The 15,527-nt window shown below is 36.9% G+C and overlaps 1 protein-coding gene across 1 annotated transcript in view; it reads left to right on the forward strand.

The window, feature by feature from the left end:
* The window catches only part of MTTP (microsomal triglyceride transfer protein), a 46,132-nt gene that overhangs the window by 4,798 nt on the left and 25,807 nt on the right, over nt 1-15,527 (forward strand). Inside the window, exons 2-8 of the mRNA XM_057727659.1 lie at nt 1,118-1,305; nt 2,764-2,907; nt 8,503-8,610; nt 9,782-9,898; nt 10,200-10,339; nt 12,076-12,226; nt 14,373-14,530. Of these exons, the coding sequence (XP_057583642.1) occupies nt 1,118-1,305; nt 2,764-2,907; nt 8,503-8,610; nt 9,782-9,898; nt 10,200-10,339; nt 12,076-12,226; nt 14,373-14,530 (1,006 nt within the window). The remainder of the gene's footprint in view (nt 1-1,117; nt 1,306-2,763; nt 2,908-8,502; nt 8,611-9,781; nt 9,899-10,199; nt 10,340-12,075; nt 12,227-14,372; nt 14,531-15,527) is intronic.

The following is a 15,527-nucleotide window of genomic DNA, read 5'->3' on the forward strand; positions in this document are numbered from 1 at the left end:
TAGCACTGAGGAAAAATGTATACTGAAATCGCTTTTTACTATCTCCTGTGAGCTATGGATAGAAAACATACAAAAAGACTTGACCAGAAACTGCAAGTCATCTCTGGGAAAGACTCGCTCCTACTCTTTTACATTTCTTTGGGTTAAGATAAATGGACTTGGAGACTGTGTGAACTCCTCCATATACCAATTTTTTTTGGTCATAATACTGACTTGTATACTATTTGACCATTAAATTGTCCCTGCCAAAGTAAAGCTTGTGCTAGAATTTTATATAGAAAAACATTGTTTGATTCAGGAAGAGTTAATTTAAATTTACAAATGTGTAGCCTTGAAATGTACCTTCATACTAAAAGTTTACTAATTACATTAATAGAATAAATTACATTAGAGGGATATTCTTTTTTTTTTTTTTTTCATTTTTTTTTTTTGTTTTGGCACACGGGCTTAGTTGCTCCGCGGCATGTGGGATCTTCCTGGAGCTGGGATCGAACCCGTGACCTCTGCATTGGCAGGGAGATTCTTAACCACTGTGCCACCTAGGAAGCCCCAAGAGGGATATTCTTTAAATACTCAAAATATACAATGTAAGGGGCTGCCTTCTAACTACTGAAATTACTTTGGCTTTGATCTGTTGTATTTAAATATGTTAATAACACATGTTTTTTATTAAATTATGAAGCAATCTCTGGCTGAACCTCTACTTGAAATCATATTCATTATATCTCAGTAGAGCTGGTGGGGGTGGGGAAGAAGTCATATTCACATAATTTAAAGCAATACAATAAATATTTCTTTAAAAAATATTCTATAGTTCAACCAGGGCAGTATTTAGATAATCTGATTATTAATTAAGAATACAAACTAAAGTTTTCTGAAATGGGAGCTTGTTTCTTTGTTAGTTGTAGTTTATGTTGTTGCTCAAGCCAATAACTTCAGCAGATGGAGAAGTAGAACAATGTTCACTTAGCAAAAATTATTTCCATTACCAAACATAAGCTCCCACTGGGTACCACCATGCTAAACAAGGAATGCAATTGATGGCAAGATAGCACAGTTCCTGGCCTGATGGATGCCTTACAACTAAGACTTGACTTGTGTCACTATCTTTATGCAGGTCACACAACTGGTCTCTCATTAAATAATGACCGACTATACAAACTCACATACTCCACTGAAGTTTTTCTTGATCGGGGCAAAGGAAACCTCCAAGACAGTGTGGGCTACCGAATTTTGTCCAATGTGGATGTTGTCTTACTGTGGAGGAGTCCTGATGGTGATGATGACCAACTGATCCAAATTACGGTGGGCATTTTCTCCCAGAGAAATGCAAAGATTAGATGTCAGCAAAGTCTTTGAGAAGTGTATGATTCAGCAGTGCTTGTTTGTACTCTTGGTCATATATTCATTGAATTTGTTATCCATCACTAAAATAAGTAGATATACCGTTTTGAAGTTTTTGCTAACCAAATGTGTTCTGATCTTTCCAAATTGTTGAAGCAGGCAAACGAAGGCGTATACTGGTGAGTAACTGAAATATGATGTCCAGTTCTATGTCATATTAATAGGCATATTAAACTACAATCCGTTTGAAGTGCTCTGAAAGTAAGGAGTCTAGAATCCATGTTATGTGTAAAGCAACTGAGACTACTCTAACGGAAGGAGGAGATGAATTGTGTCCTTCCAATTTTCCTGAGTTTCTTGATCCAACAGGTAGTATTACCAATGAGGAAGTAAACCTATTCTGTTCTTGAGGACAGAACCAGGTGCTCCCCTGAATGGCAGTTTGGTCAGTTATGATGCTTTAGATTTATGTGTTAACAAAGAAGGTCAAATTAGATGGCCTCTGGGGCCTGTTCCAATTTCAACATATGGTGAATCCACATTTGTTTTTCAAGGACCTAAAGACAATAGGTTTCTCTAGTAAAGTCAGTTCTCCTGCATGTCAGTGTGAAATAGCTACACAGGACCAAGATTTGCTTCAGTGTCACTGATAAGTAGTTGCTGATATACTTTATAATGAGGTGTCATTGCCATGATTTATCAAGTGATCTTTGATTTGTTGGCTGTCTCTAATAGCTATGTGTTTTCCAAGTTGGATCAAAACTCTATCATCCACCTCATTTCTCAATAGAACAGTATTCTACAGAAAACATTCTGTACCTCTTTGCTCAGTAATCAGACTGTTCATTTTAATTTTGTATGTACAAATAAAGTACAGTAGGACAGAATTCCTTTCAAATCAATGGTACAGAAAGTGAAGAGAGCAGACAGACAGCAGTAGTTTAAAACAAATGAAAAGAGTGACAATGACATAAAACAGCCATCTTCTAGCCACAATTATTATAGACTTGAAGTCACAGATTTCTTTTTCTTTAATTTTTAAAAAATTTTATTGGAGTATAGTTAATTTACAATGTTGTGTTAGTGTCAGGTGTACAGCAAAGTGAATCAGTTATATATATACATATATCCACTGTTTTTTAAAAATTCTTTTCCCATATAGGCCATTACAGACTATTGAGTAAAGTTGAAGTCACATATTTCTTTAATGTCAGTATTTTTGCCTAATTCAAAAATCTAATTTTAAATACCTTCTCCATCCTTTTAAAGTTGATGGTTAGGTTCTATGAATCATGAATTGAGAACGACAGAAGAAATTATGGCCAACCCTGTTTATCACTTTACCATTTTATTTTTAGGAGACTCTGATGGAAACAGACTTAGGAAGTTTTTCTAATAGGTTTCTTTCCATGATTCCAGATAAAAGATGTAAAGGTCGAAAATGTGAATCAAGAGAGAGGAGAGAAGAGCATTTTCAAAGGAAAAAAGCCATCCCAAATCATAAGAAAGGGAAACTTGGAAGCTCTGCAAAGACCTGTGCTTCTTCATCTAGTCCATGGAAAGGTAAAAGTGACTTTTGGAGTTCCACATTTTTTTTCCAACTTCGTATTTTTCTTTCCTTTGGTAGTATTATTTTAGGTGATCATGGTGTTGCTACTGTTATAGAAAATGGAATTTTTCAAGAATTAATAAACAAAAGTTGCAAATTAAATGTTTCAGAAGTAAATCAAGGCATTGGGTTCACTTATATTTCCTAGCCATTTATGTTCCCTATTTTTATGAAAAATCTTCGTATAGAATCGAGTATTTGTTTATTGGTGAGAGGCATTATTAAAAGGTACATTCCTTATTAAATTAGGAAGGATTAGAAAGATATTGTAACACAATAGGTCATCAGAGATGATTGGATAAATTCAGGAAAGTAGACAAATTATGAGAATGAAATGATCTAACTTAGATAAGTGATATTAACTTGTCATAAGAAATCAATACCTGGATTAAGTACAAAATTGAAGCTTTTGAAGGGGCATGGCATTTCTAAGATAGAGTCGATTCTTTAAAAAAGCATTTAGAGATTATTTTAAAGCTATGACTTTGAAAAGCACTTTATATATTAAAGTAATGAATGAAATATTTTGCTATTCCTGATGCTCATTTTTAATAAAGTACTAAAAAGGGACTCTCAAGAAGGATTATTGTATCCTCACTCCCCTACAACCAGATGTGAATTACCATTTCAAGAATGCTTCTCTTCCTTCTCCACTTGTCAAAATACTTACCGTGCTTCAGGCTTTGCTTACAGGCCCTTTCTTTTACAAAGTTCACACCCTTCTAGCCAGCTGGAAATAATCATCCCTCTTTAGAACACTATTAGCACCTTATAGCTCACTCATGGCCCTCGTTACTTTCCTTTTGGTCATTTGTGTTCATTGCTAGATTATGTGTTTTGGTGGAGAAAATTGCTGTCCCTCTTTATATTCCAGCCCTTCTACCCTTTTCCTCCCCGAAGCACCCAGAACCAAGCCTTGCACTTACCAACTTGTTGTTCTGAAAGCCTTTCCCAAACCCCTTTCTCCCCTGAGCTTATTTCTATCCAAGCATTTACCATAGTGTATTGTGATTCTCTCTTTACTTGTCTGCTATCCACATTCAGAGTAAGTGTCTCTTGGGCAGCAATTGTGTCATTTTGTATATTCAGCACCTTATTCATAGTGAGAACTCAATAAATGTTTGTAAATTAAAGAAATGAGCAAATAAGGTTATATGGTGCTAAAATGAATCAGACTTCGAGAAAGTCTGTACCTGTTGTTTGCTTAATAATAGCTAAAACATACTTAGTGCTTAATGCCTGCACTGACTGAAGGGGTTAAGTGAATTCTCTCTTTTATCCTCATGACGGCCCTAGGAAGCAGGTGCTGCTGTTTTGTCCTCTTGTCATAGATGACATGAGCAAGCCAAAGTTAAGAGAAGGAAAGCAAGTTGCCTAGGGTCACACAACTGGCAAGTGGTGGAGCTGGGATTTAAAACACAGGGTCTGTGCTGGAAACCTCTATGTTTTACTGTCTTTAAAATATTGGAAAGTATTTGGGAAAATTGGAAAGTATTTGGGAAAAAAAACCCATCTCTCTAGTTGCCCTGTAGTCTTCTCTTCATTCTTCACTGTGTCCATAAACTCACTTGATTTTCGTATAGCACATCTTTATCAACAACATGAAGTACTGTTATCTTCTCCTCTAGCCTTCCAATGTGGCAAGATGCTTGAGCCATAAAATATTAATTGCATTTCTAATCTTAACAACAACTAATCATTTTATAACCTCTTGGGTAGCAGTTGAGTACAAAGTCTTGTTACGCATACAAAAGGACTCAGCGCCCTCCCTGTTCAAAGGCTGGGATGGAGCTGCCACATCATTATTTCAGTGACTCCAAGAAGCCATTTCTACAGGAGTTATTACTTGTGATGATTTACTGTAGCCACAGGTTAAAGTACATTGTGGTATCTTTCAACACGATAAAATACTTGCTGGAAAAAATATGACCCTGGAGACTAAGAAGCCACGTGGAAGTTTTAGCGACATCACTGTCAGGTCATTATTTAAACTATCACTTCATTTTACTATGAGAGACTGTACTGCTGATTGGCAGTTTTCTCAGAGTATTTTCTATCGCAGGCTCAACTTAAGAAATTTCTGTGATTTCAAGGATACTCATCAGCATGTATTTTTGTCCTCCCAGAGCCCCTGTTTTAAGTGCCCACATTTACATTATAAAAGATATCCCATGGAAATACTTAGATGCGTATTTATTGCACATGTTTTTTTTTCTGTGCCCACTTATCTCCTCTACTTAAGTGTTTGGGTATGACTCTAGTTTTATCTACAAATCATAAATGAAGTTGGAAACATGATAGTTTTCTGGTTGACTTACATGCAAAAGATGCCTCAAGTTACAGCATTATGCAATTAACTGGAATATTACCAGATTTCTATTTCTGGTTTTTGCTCATTATTGATGAAATCAATCATGTGGCTGCTGAGTCTGTCCCTTATTTTGTGTTGTTCCTAGGCATTGATTTGCTCTCTGAATCTGGCAGTGTGGCTCCTGTACACACACAGAACCTCCAAAAGAAATGTGGCACCTTGAAAACCTTTTAATTCTTTATATATTTCTTCACTTGTCTGTTTTCCAATGTACCATTTCCTAGCTACACTCTGTCTTAGCTACATATGAAAGAGACATAGCTTCAGCTAAGTAGACCAAATAAAATGACTAATGTCTGTTTGCTGAGATCCTTTTTGTGTATTTTTGCTCTTTGACCTGTTAATGAAATTTTGCTTTTTCTTATTCTTAACAAATGTGTAAATTAAGGGAATGTATCGAAGTATTTTTTTTTCCCTTAAGGAAAAAAGATATGAATAATCCCTACTGATTCTAAGGGGAAATTGGCCCTCAAAATTTGGCCAGAAGAGGCACTGCCTCTCCTTCCCCACAACCCACCCCTCGCCCTCTATGTTTAGTTTTCTTGGGTTAAAGTCTTAGTTTGTGACAAGACTATGCTGCTGCTGGTCTCTGGAAGCTTTGAGGACTGTGAATTTAGATAAGAGTACTGTGCTCTCGGTTGCTGAGAGCTCATTTCATAACTGAATGAAGTAATTAGCTTTATGGTCTGAATATAATAAAACTTACTTAGTTCCTGTTGTGAAATAATGAATTTAAGATTATTATTGTGTCAGCCCCATGCATTAAACTTCAAAGTTCTAACTTTATTATTTTTATTTTCTTAATTATCCAAAGCCTACTCGATTCTAACAGTTTTGACATTTAGCTAATATGGATACCAGTGCTGTCTTCACTTTGGATCTCATTGCTCTGCACTAAAGGAAGAGAATTTAGGCCCCAAAGGTAGACAATAAAAGCTAATAGAAGGAATGAAAAAAATTGTCTGTCTGACAGTTTACGTTGTTCAGCCTTCCTAGGAAGCAGATCTGTCACACCATTTTCTTAGGTATCTAGCAGTCAAGATCAAAAGAAGTAGGAGTAATAGGAGAGCATTTAACCTTATGCATAGTCTAAAGATTAAATCTGAGAACTGGGTCTCCTGAAATTTTAGGTAAAACTTTTTAAATAGTTCAGGCATATTTTGTAGCTTGGAAGCAAAGTGAGGAAGGACGCTGATGATAGTACAAGTATTTTTCCCGCTTAATGGTTCCTCTCACTTTATGAAGTAATTAAGGCTCAGGCCAAAAAAGTCATAGGCCTTAAGCATGTGTGTTTTGCTACCAGTGAGCCCTTCTGACTGTGTATGCGCTCAAGTGATCCAGTTATGAACCTCTATTAGTCCTGATATTTGGAGATTCCCTACTCCCAAATATTTGAAAAGAAAGTTACACTATAATTCCTAAAAGGAAAGAAGACCTAGTTTACAAAATAGAACATCGGAAACTCAGCCTTGGTTCTGAGAAATTGCCAGTGATTTGTTTGAGAATATGATACCATGGATTTTCAGACGCTGAGGTCACTATTCCAGTTCCTTTTTAACCTGGACAAACACAATTCCAACATTTATAGGTTCATCCAGTGTAATGGCTAAAATTGATTGCCGGATAAAGTACCTAGTAAATCTGTCACTAGGCAGAGTATATGTAGAAAATAAAAATAGAAAATTTGAGGTACTTGCTTGGATAATTCAGGCAAAGTATTTTCTTCTAAGGTATGAACAAGTTTTCATGTATGCTAAATTGTTCAGATTGGTATTAATTGAATTTATTGCATAATGACTGAGCTTTCAGTTTTACTTGAGAAGTCGTGACTGGTTTTAAAGGGAAATAGGAAGGCATTCAGGATATTTCTGGTAGAAATGCCAGCTATAATTACCATAGACCTTGGGAATTTTTACAGGGAAGCTATATCCATCCTCTCCATTTCTAAATCATGTGATGTGTTTGGAGTCAATACAGAATAAAAACCAACAGCCTGCTTTCCAGAAAATTCTTTGTATTTTTACCCTTGTTTCTTTTCTTTTTTTTTAATAAATTTATTTATTTATTGGCTGTGTTGGGTCTTCGGTGCTGTGTGTGGGCTTTCTCTCGTTGTGGCGAGGTGAGCGGGGGGGCCACTGCTTGTTGCGGTGTGCGGGCCTCTCATCACGGTGGCCTCTCCCGTTGTGAAGCATGGGCTCTAGGTGCATGGGCTTCAATAGTTGTGGCACACAGGCTCAGCAGTTGTGGCCCATGGGCCCAGTTGCTCTGCGGCATGTGGGATCTTCCTGGACCAGGGAGCAAACTCATGTCCCCTGCCTTGGTAGGTGGACTCTTAACCACTGCGCCACCAGGGAAGTCCCTACCCTTGTTTCTTAAGTAGGAGCTAAATGTTCAAAATTGTATGAGACATAGTTATTACCTCTGTGCCTATAAATCTCAAGGATGAAACAAAGCTAAGCCAAGCCATTTACTATTGCAGCCAAATCACGGTCACCTTCCTTATTCCAACCTCTTTTCCCACCTTCTAAAGCAGTGTGTAGGGCAGGCTGTGCAGTATTAGCACCTTAAACCCCAAATCTTCCAACCTTCTATGTCTCCTTATGCCCAAGGCTAGCATGAATGTTCTGGAGGGCCAAAGAACAACAATCCTGTGGAATTTTGTCCATGGGCATTTTGGCCACGTGTGGGCCATTATCCATAGCCTTTAGACGCTGTGCTGTCTCAGGAGTCTCAAGCATGGGACTGCCATTTTCTGCCAATAATCTATTTCTTTGATGTTATTTTAAACCTTGGTTAGTCTGTTTCAAGCAGAATTGCAGGTGGAGAATATGTTGACATGTTTGAAGAGAATGTTCCTGATTTCTCCTCCTGGGTCAATCCTTCTTGTTTTCACAGAAATCCCACCCCATATCAGTGCTCTCTTTTCTTTCCTGTCATGCGCATCACAACCAGAGACTTCATTATCAGTCTCTTGAAATGTTGTATTTTGATGGTCTGGTTACTTAGAAATGTAAATAGCTTCTTTTCACAAAAAAGAAGTTCTAGCTTTGGACTAACAGATCTCTTTCTCCCAGAATTGATAGGGAGTGAGAATCTAACCTTTCCTGCTATTTACTTAACCAAATCTGGTAAATGATGTATCTTTGTTCTATTTACGTTTGTCCTTTTTTTTGCCTAGGTCAAAGAGTTCTACTCACATCAAAATGAACCAGTAGCCATAGAAAATCTCAAGAGAGGCCTGGCTAGCCTATTTCAGATGCAGTTAAGCTCTGGAACTACCAGTGAGGTACTTACTAATATTATTAAGGATCCAGAAACTTATTTGTCAATAAAGTTACCAAAATTGTTTATATATGTTTCTATTTATAGAAATTCAGTTAAAAAAAAAAAGTTACTGTTATGGTAATGCTTAGAAAAGGTGAATTGGGTGGTTGTCTCATTTACACATGAAACAAATTACCTACCCCAATCTGTACTTAAATATGCGGTAGAGGGAATTACAATCAGTCATACTAAGACCTATAGAATGACTGAATGATTGAGACGCAAAAAACCTTGGAGAACATTCCAGTGGCATCACTGTGCATCACTATCCCATGGGGAGCATATTAAAAATATAGATTCCCTGGATTCACTGCAGAGATTCTGATTCAGTAGATTAGCATCTGTATTTTACCAGTTTTCTCAGCTAATGCAGATGCACTGTCAGTTTGAGGAACCACTGGTTTATACAAACTCCCTTCATTTCATAGATGAAGAAACTGAGGTTAAACTAGGGAAGTTTAGTGACTCCCCCAGTATCACACCTGGAGTCAAAAGCAAAGCTGAGTCCAAGTTTTCTTGTCTGAATTCAGCCAGTCCATGAGTGGGGGAGAAAATCTGATGGCAAGGCTGGGCCGAGGGAATGCTGGTTAGCTTGCTAGAATGAAGACTGGGGTGTGCTTGTAGAGGCCAGAGGGAAGACACAGAGACGCTAAACCAAGTCTGTATTGGGATACAACTGCCTACATTCAGATTGTGGATGTGACATGATGAGTTGAATTAATCTCACAGGTTTTTAAGGATTTCTAATCATACTCAGCTCATCAAAGCATGTGTGAGCCTATATACAGCATTCAAAGTCAACTCCCCTCACCACATTATTACCCATTCATGAGAGGTTTTGGTTATGACCAGGCCATTTGTCCAATTCCTATTAGACATTAGAGAGAAGTAGGAAATCCTTTATTATTCCTGGGGCAATAAGACGGCTCTCATAAGACTCAAACACAGGGAATGGAAAAGAATCCACATGCTGCAGAAACACTGAATTCTTCTTGTCGGCCTATCTTGTCTGCCTGGACAGAAAGTCAGTCCCTCGTGACATAGTAAAACCCCAGTTTTCAAGTCACTTCCCACTGGAATTCAAATGGTACATGTGAGACTCTCAAACATTATATTTTTGCATTTCTTTTTAGGTAGATATCTCTGGAGATTGTAAAGTGACCTACAAGGCTCAGCAAGACAAAGTGACCAAAATTAAGGCCTTGGATTCATGCAAAATAGAGAGGTCTGGATTTACAATTCCAAATCAGGTACACTTGCTATCACTTTCTTAGAGGCAACCAAATAATTACATTTTGTTGAGCTTATTTAAAAATAATAGGTGAATTAGGTAAAAATATAATTTGGGAATATTTATAATTTTTAGTTTAGGGTATAGTTTTATACAATATCATGAATAGGTTTATTTTAATATATTGTAGGTTTTGGGTGATGGTTGGATATGAAGAGGAAGTTCTTGTGAAGATGAAAAGATAATTTACTATTTGGCTTGATTCAAAGATAAAAAGCTGATTACTTGTTACAACCATATATATTGATTGATTGATTTAGGTCTTGGGTGTCACTTCGAAAGCCACATCTGTCACTACGTATAAGATAGAAGACAGCTTTGTTGTAGCTGTGCTTGCAGAAGAGATACATGCTTTGAGGCTGAATTTTCTACAGACAATTGGAGGCAAAATAGTATCGAAGTAAGATAATGCTGAAATTTAAATTTCCTTTACTGTTCTTTGATATATCATTATACTTGGTTTTAAAAATACGTATGTGTATATTTACATGCACATGAATATATAGTGCTTCCTGATTCTGACTCTGAGCTCCTATGTGATTATGTCTTGTTCATCTTTATTTTTCGTATTATCTACAATCACATGTAGCATTTAATAAGTACTTAATGTTTTTAAACAGAATTCCATTAAAAATAAATTGTTTATTGAATAGAATTTAAATTTCAAAAAGGCAAACCACTCGATTCGGTCTCGTTTATTTTCTAATTTCTCTGTCAAATGTTTTTAATGTTGAGTTAAAAAATGGTGGCATTTGTGTATTCTCTCCTCAAAATTGTTTTTTGTTATCGTTGTTAATAAACACAGAAAAGTTCCATAGTAAAGTGATGTGACAGAATTTTTGGTGTGATTTATAGTACTTACATATTCAAACCTGTTATTTCAATTTGAGAAAATTTCTCTGGTCAGAATAGTTGTCACAGGTTAAAGAACTAGAATTTCAAATCTAAGAGTGTGTATTATTTTCAAATTTTAATTTAGAAGAACATTTTCTAGCATTAAATGTAAATTCTATCGTATGTCATTGTTTCTCAAATGTTTCTTCTGAAGTAGCCCTAACGTCAGAAGTGCATAGTTGCAAAATCTTGGGAGAAATGCCTCAAACCATAAATGCTTGAAATTTTATTGGCGTCTCCTCTGGATTAGAACCTTGCATTCTACTTTGTACTATATCCATATTGTTTTCATATATTTTCATATAAAATTAATATTTTTAATTACTTAGGTTTATCAGGTTTCCATCGCTCTATAACACACCACTCCAGACTTAGTAGTATAAAAAACAGCAATCACTTTATTATTCTCATTCGTAATCCTGATGCTTGCCTTGGTCCCGCTAGGCATGCCTCGCTTGGCGTCTGTTGTGCAGTTGCAGACAGTCACTGACCAGAGCTCGTTCAAAGGCTGCTCCCTCACCTGTCTGGTGTCTGGGCTGGGAGTCAAGCTACTGCATCTCCCTTTATCTCTATGTGGCCTCTCACCATGGAAGCTTCAGGTAGCCAGCCTTCTTACATGGCAGCTCAAGTCTCCCGAGGATGAAAAGCTTTCTCCCAAGATGAAAGCTGAATTCCCTTTTATGACTTAGCCTTACAAGCCACATGTTGAAACTTCTACTGTTCTCCAAGTTGGGGCAGTCACAGAGTCCTGCCCAGGTTCAAGGAGATGGATGTAGAGTCCATCTCTTGAAGGGAGAGAGACAAGCTTCCAAAAGAGCATATCAGATAAAAATATTATTGAGGCCATTTTTGGAAAACAAGATTTCCTAATTGTCTTCATGTATACGTGAAATGTGGTTGTACTGAAGATATCATTTTCAGAGAGCTGGGCTAAATCCAGAAGAGGTGGTATCATATATCTTGTTCAGTATCCAGGCAAATTTTCTTTCCTATAGTCTCTTGTCATAATATTTTGAAATTCCAGACTTAAATTTTCAAATCTTTGTATAAAATTGTTTTGCTGGAAAAATTTCATAATTATTTTGAGGTTTCTGTTACTGCTGGAGATTTCACAGTTTGAAAGACATGGTCTTACAGAATTTGAATAAATTAGTATCTTGTTTGCCAAAAGAATGACAATTAGTAGCTTGTTCACTCAAAAGAATGCTGCTAATGTGATGTTTCTCTTCCTTGGTTATGCAGGCAGAAATTGGAGCTGAAGACAACGGAAGCAGGCCCAAGACTGATGCCTGGGAAGCAGGTTGCAGCCATCATTAAAGCAGTTGATGCGAAATACACAGCCATTCCCATTGTGGGCCAGGTCTTCCAGAGCGAGTGCAAAGGATGCCTTTCTGTACGTGTGAGCGACTGCGTTGTGTGGCCAAATCATGGAATCATCATGGCTTAAAATTATGTTTTCCTTTTGTCTCCAATGGAAGCTTCAGTTAATTTGTAAAGAAAGTTTACAAAGGACTACCAGCCACCACTGAGTTATAATGGCAGTAGCCTAATAATATGCACCTAAAGTGAAGCATAATACACCAATAATTAACCAGTGATTACCACCCACTCATTTCAAATAAAAAATGTTATGACTTAAGGACAGCTTCCTCCAAGCAACACTCAGAATGCAGGGGGGATAAGGGCCTAATAAAGTTAGCGGGAAGCATACAGAGTCAAGAGCACAGACAGATCTGAATCCTGAAAGTTCTGCCACTTGGTAGTAATATGTCCACAGGGGAAATGTTTTCCTGAGCTCAGTGTTCTGAGAATTGCTATGAGGACTAAAAAAGGATATCAAACTCTTTGCCTAAATTGGGAAAATTTATTTACCACACCCCAACCTCCCCTACAATTATAGCCTGAAATGAAGTAGCACGTCCCCAAGGCGAAGTGTAGATTGTCTCATAACATTTTTAATCCAACAAAGAGAAATTTCATTTATTGCATGAATTAGTTGTGATGTCTGGCCACAGATATGACTCTAGGTTCCAGCATTTTCTGATACTTCACCCCTTGTCAGGAGAGCAAACCCTTGGCTTCAGGCTCTGTTTGTAGCTCCCAGAAGATGGTCTTCCCTTGGCTATTATTAGTGTTCAGAAAAGTAGAATCATCGAGGACTAACACCATAATTTGCTTAAAGTACAAGGCACTAATTCCTTACTAGTTTCTTAGATATACCAAACTTGGATTAAGGGAAAAACAAAATGAGACAAAAAAGAATTGTTCTCAAACTTTGTTCTTTTGTTTTTCTTCCATAGATCATCTAATGTTCTGGTATAATTTTCTAATGTCATGTAAGATGGAAATTATTTAGAAAGATGACGAATGAAACCAATCATCTTTTCTTATGCTGTTCATTTGTCCCCCCACAGTTATCAAACATTATGAGTCATCTAAGATTTTTCATAACTATTTCTTCATTATCGTAGAAAAGTTTTATGTCTTTGAGGGATTTGCTTTTCCAACTTCAGTATAATGTCACCAGTACAACCCTCTAAAGAAAAAAAAATCTGCCCTTAGAAATGACCCAGGGGAAAAAAAAAAAAGAAAATAGAAGAAATGACCCAGTAAATCTTTAGCTAAGTACAACTGGAATTTTGTTTTGGAATATCCTCTTAAGGTTAGATAACCAAAAGGGACTTGAAAAAAAGCAAAATATATACCTGTTGCTTATTGGAAGGAATGAATAATTTAAAAACTGGCAGCATGCAGATTATTCAGAGTTCGAGGTCAGTAATGAGATTTAATACATTTTTTACAACTAGGGGAAAAGTGGTGAACTACGAAAGATAAGTTTTTTAGCTTATTTCTAAGTCAAAATATGTCATTAATTAGAACTATTTACCATTTTTAAAATCACAGTAGCATAACAATAGTGTGTGTGAGAATTACCTTTATCTAAATACTACTCTACTTAACACGGATATATGAAATGAACAGCTCAGAGCTCAGCAATATGTTTTACTATTTACTATTGTTTGCATTTCATACAAACAGTAAAATAAAGAGAATAAGGAGCTCAAATTATTACAAAAACTGGTTTTCAGTGAGGTTCCAGTACATAAGAAATCTGACACAATTCTTCAGCAGTTCTGATTTCTTTCCCTTCCAAAAATATCCTGCTGTTGTTAATGAAATTTCTGCATCACTTCACTATGATTGTCAAAGCCTGGCCTCAGATATAATTCCCTAGGTGTGGCCATGGAACGCCCCATATGCCCAGAAGCTTGAGGTCATTTGGACTAAGTGCTAATAGACAACAACAGTTCTCCTACAGAGGAATTGTATCCAGGGTGAGCAGGCCTCTATATTTGCCTCTGAGAGTCACAGGAGTATGATACAGGCAGGACGGTGACCAGATATTTTGAGGTAAGATACAAAAAGCTTCTTTTGCTTGTCAGATATAAGGGAAATTTTATTTCTGGAAAGAGCATCCTTTGTAAATGCGGATGTTCAGAATTATGACTGTGGTATGGGCCTGCGGCCATGTTTTGCAGCTCTCAGAGCACTGGCAGTCCATCAGAAAACATCTGCAGCCTGACAACCTCTCCCAGTCTGAGGCTGTCAGAAGCTTCCTGACCTTCGTTAAGCACCTCAGGACTGCAAAGAAAGAAGAGATCCTCCAAATCCTAAAAGCTGAAAACAAGGAAATACTGTAAGTTCCCTGAATACCGTGTGGCGTGGTCTGGAGGAAAGCATTTCTGAGTTATTGTTTATTAAGCAAGTAAGGTCCCTTTTCAACCAACAGCCTTACCTTCAAATCAGTTGTTTTGTTATTTTGCATTTTCATTGACCAGTTATACCTCAATGCAGTAATGCAATGGTTAATTGACCAGAAATACAATAACAAGTTTTCAGCAGTGACTCAGAGTGAACATTTTACTTTTTGAGTGTTCATGAGTTTAAATCAGGTCTGGATTGGTACGTAGACAGGGGAAGGCAGGGCCTCATTGTGACACCACGGTGCACGTGCTGCCTCGCTGTTGTGAAATTGTGTTCCCTAGCTATTAATTTACACTGGAAAAGATTTCAGAGTTGGTTATAAAAAAAGTATATATGATTTTTTCAGTTGAAATTGTGCCTTCGTTTTCATGTGATTATCCCCATTGAAGCCATGTTTTAAAAAGAAAACTGAGAACTGAGTAAATAGTCAAAGAATCCAGGGAAAAGAAATATGTACATCATTTGAATATTTGATGAAAGAGTGCTTCATCTGACATGCACAGTAAAGAGAGCTGACTTAATTCTCAAGTTCACTTTGTCAATACCAATACAAATACACTTTCTAAATAAAAGTGTTTTGATCTGTAATATAAAATTTGTCTGTAACTACAAATTCAACTGTATGACACTAATTATCCTAAATGATTATATGGAACATTGCTCGATTAATTTGACAAACAGTGGGGACTAGCCATTAAGATAATCAAAAGTAGAAAATGGCCAAGTTACGCACACGAGCATGTGTGCACGCACACACACACACAGCACAACAGAAGTCACTGAGTTCAAAGGACTCAATTACCCAAGAATAAGAGAATTTAGCTTTTTTTCCTAAGAAGTCTGTTTATTCTTGATTGTATTTGTTATCTACTTGCCTTGAGGACATTAAAAAAAATTGATATGAATTCCATGTGACTAACCACAAGTTA

Source organism: Hippopotamus amphibius, chromosome 3 (assembly GCF_030028045.1).
Source record: "Hippopotamus amphibius kiboko isolate mHipAmp2 chromosome 3, mHipAmp2.hap2, whole genome shotgun sequence".
NCBI lineage: Eukaryota > Metazoa > Chordata > Mammalia > Artiodactyla > Hippopotamidae > Hippopotamus > Hippopotamus amphibius.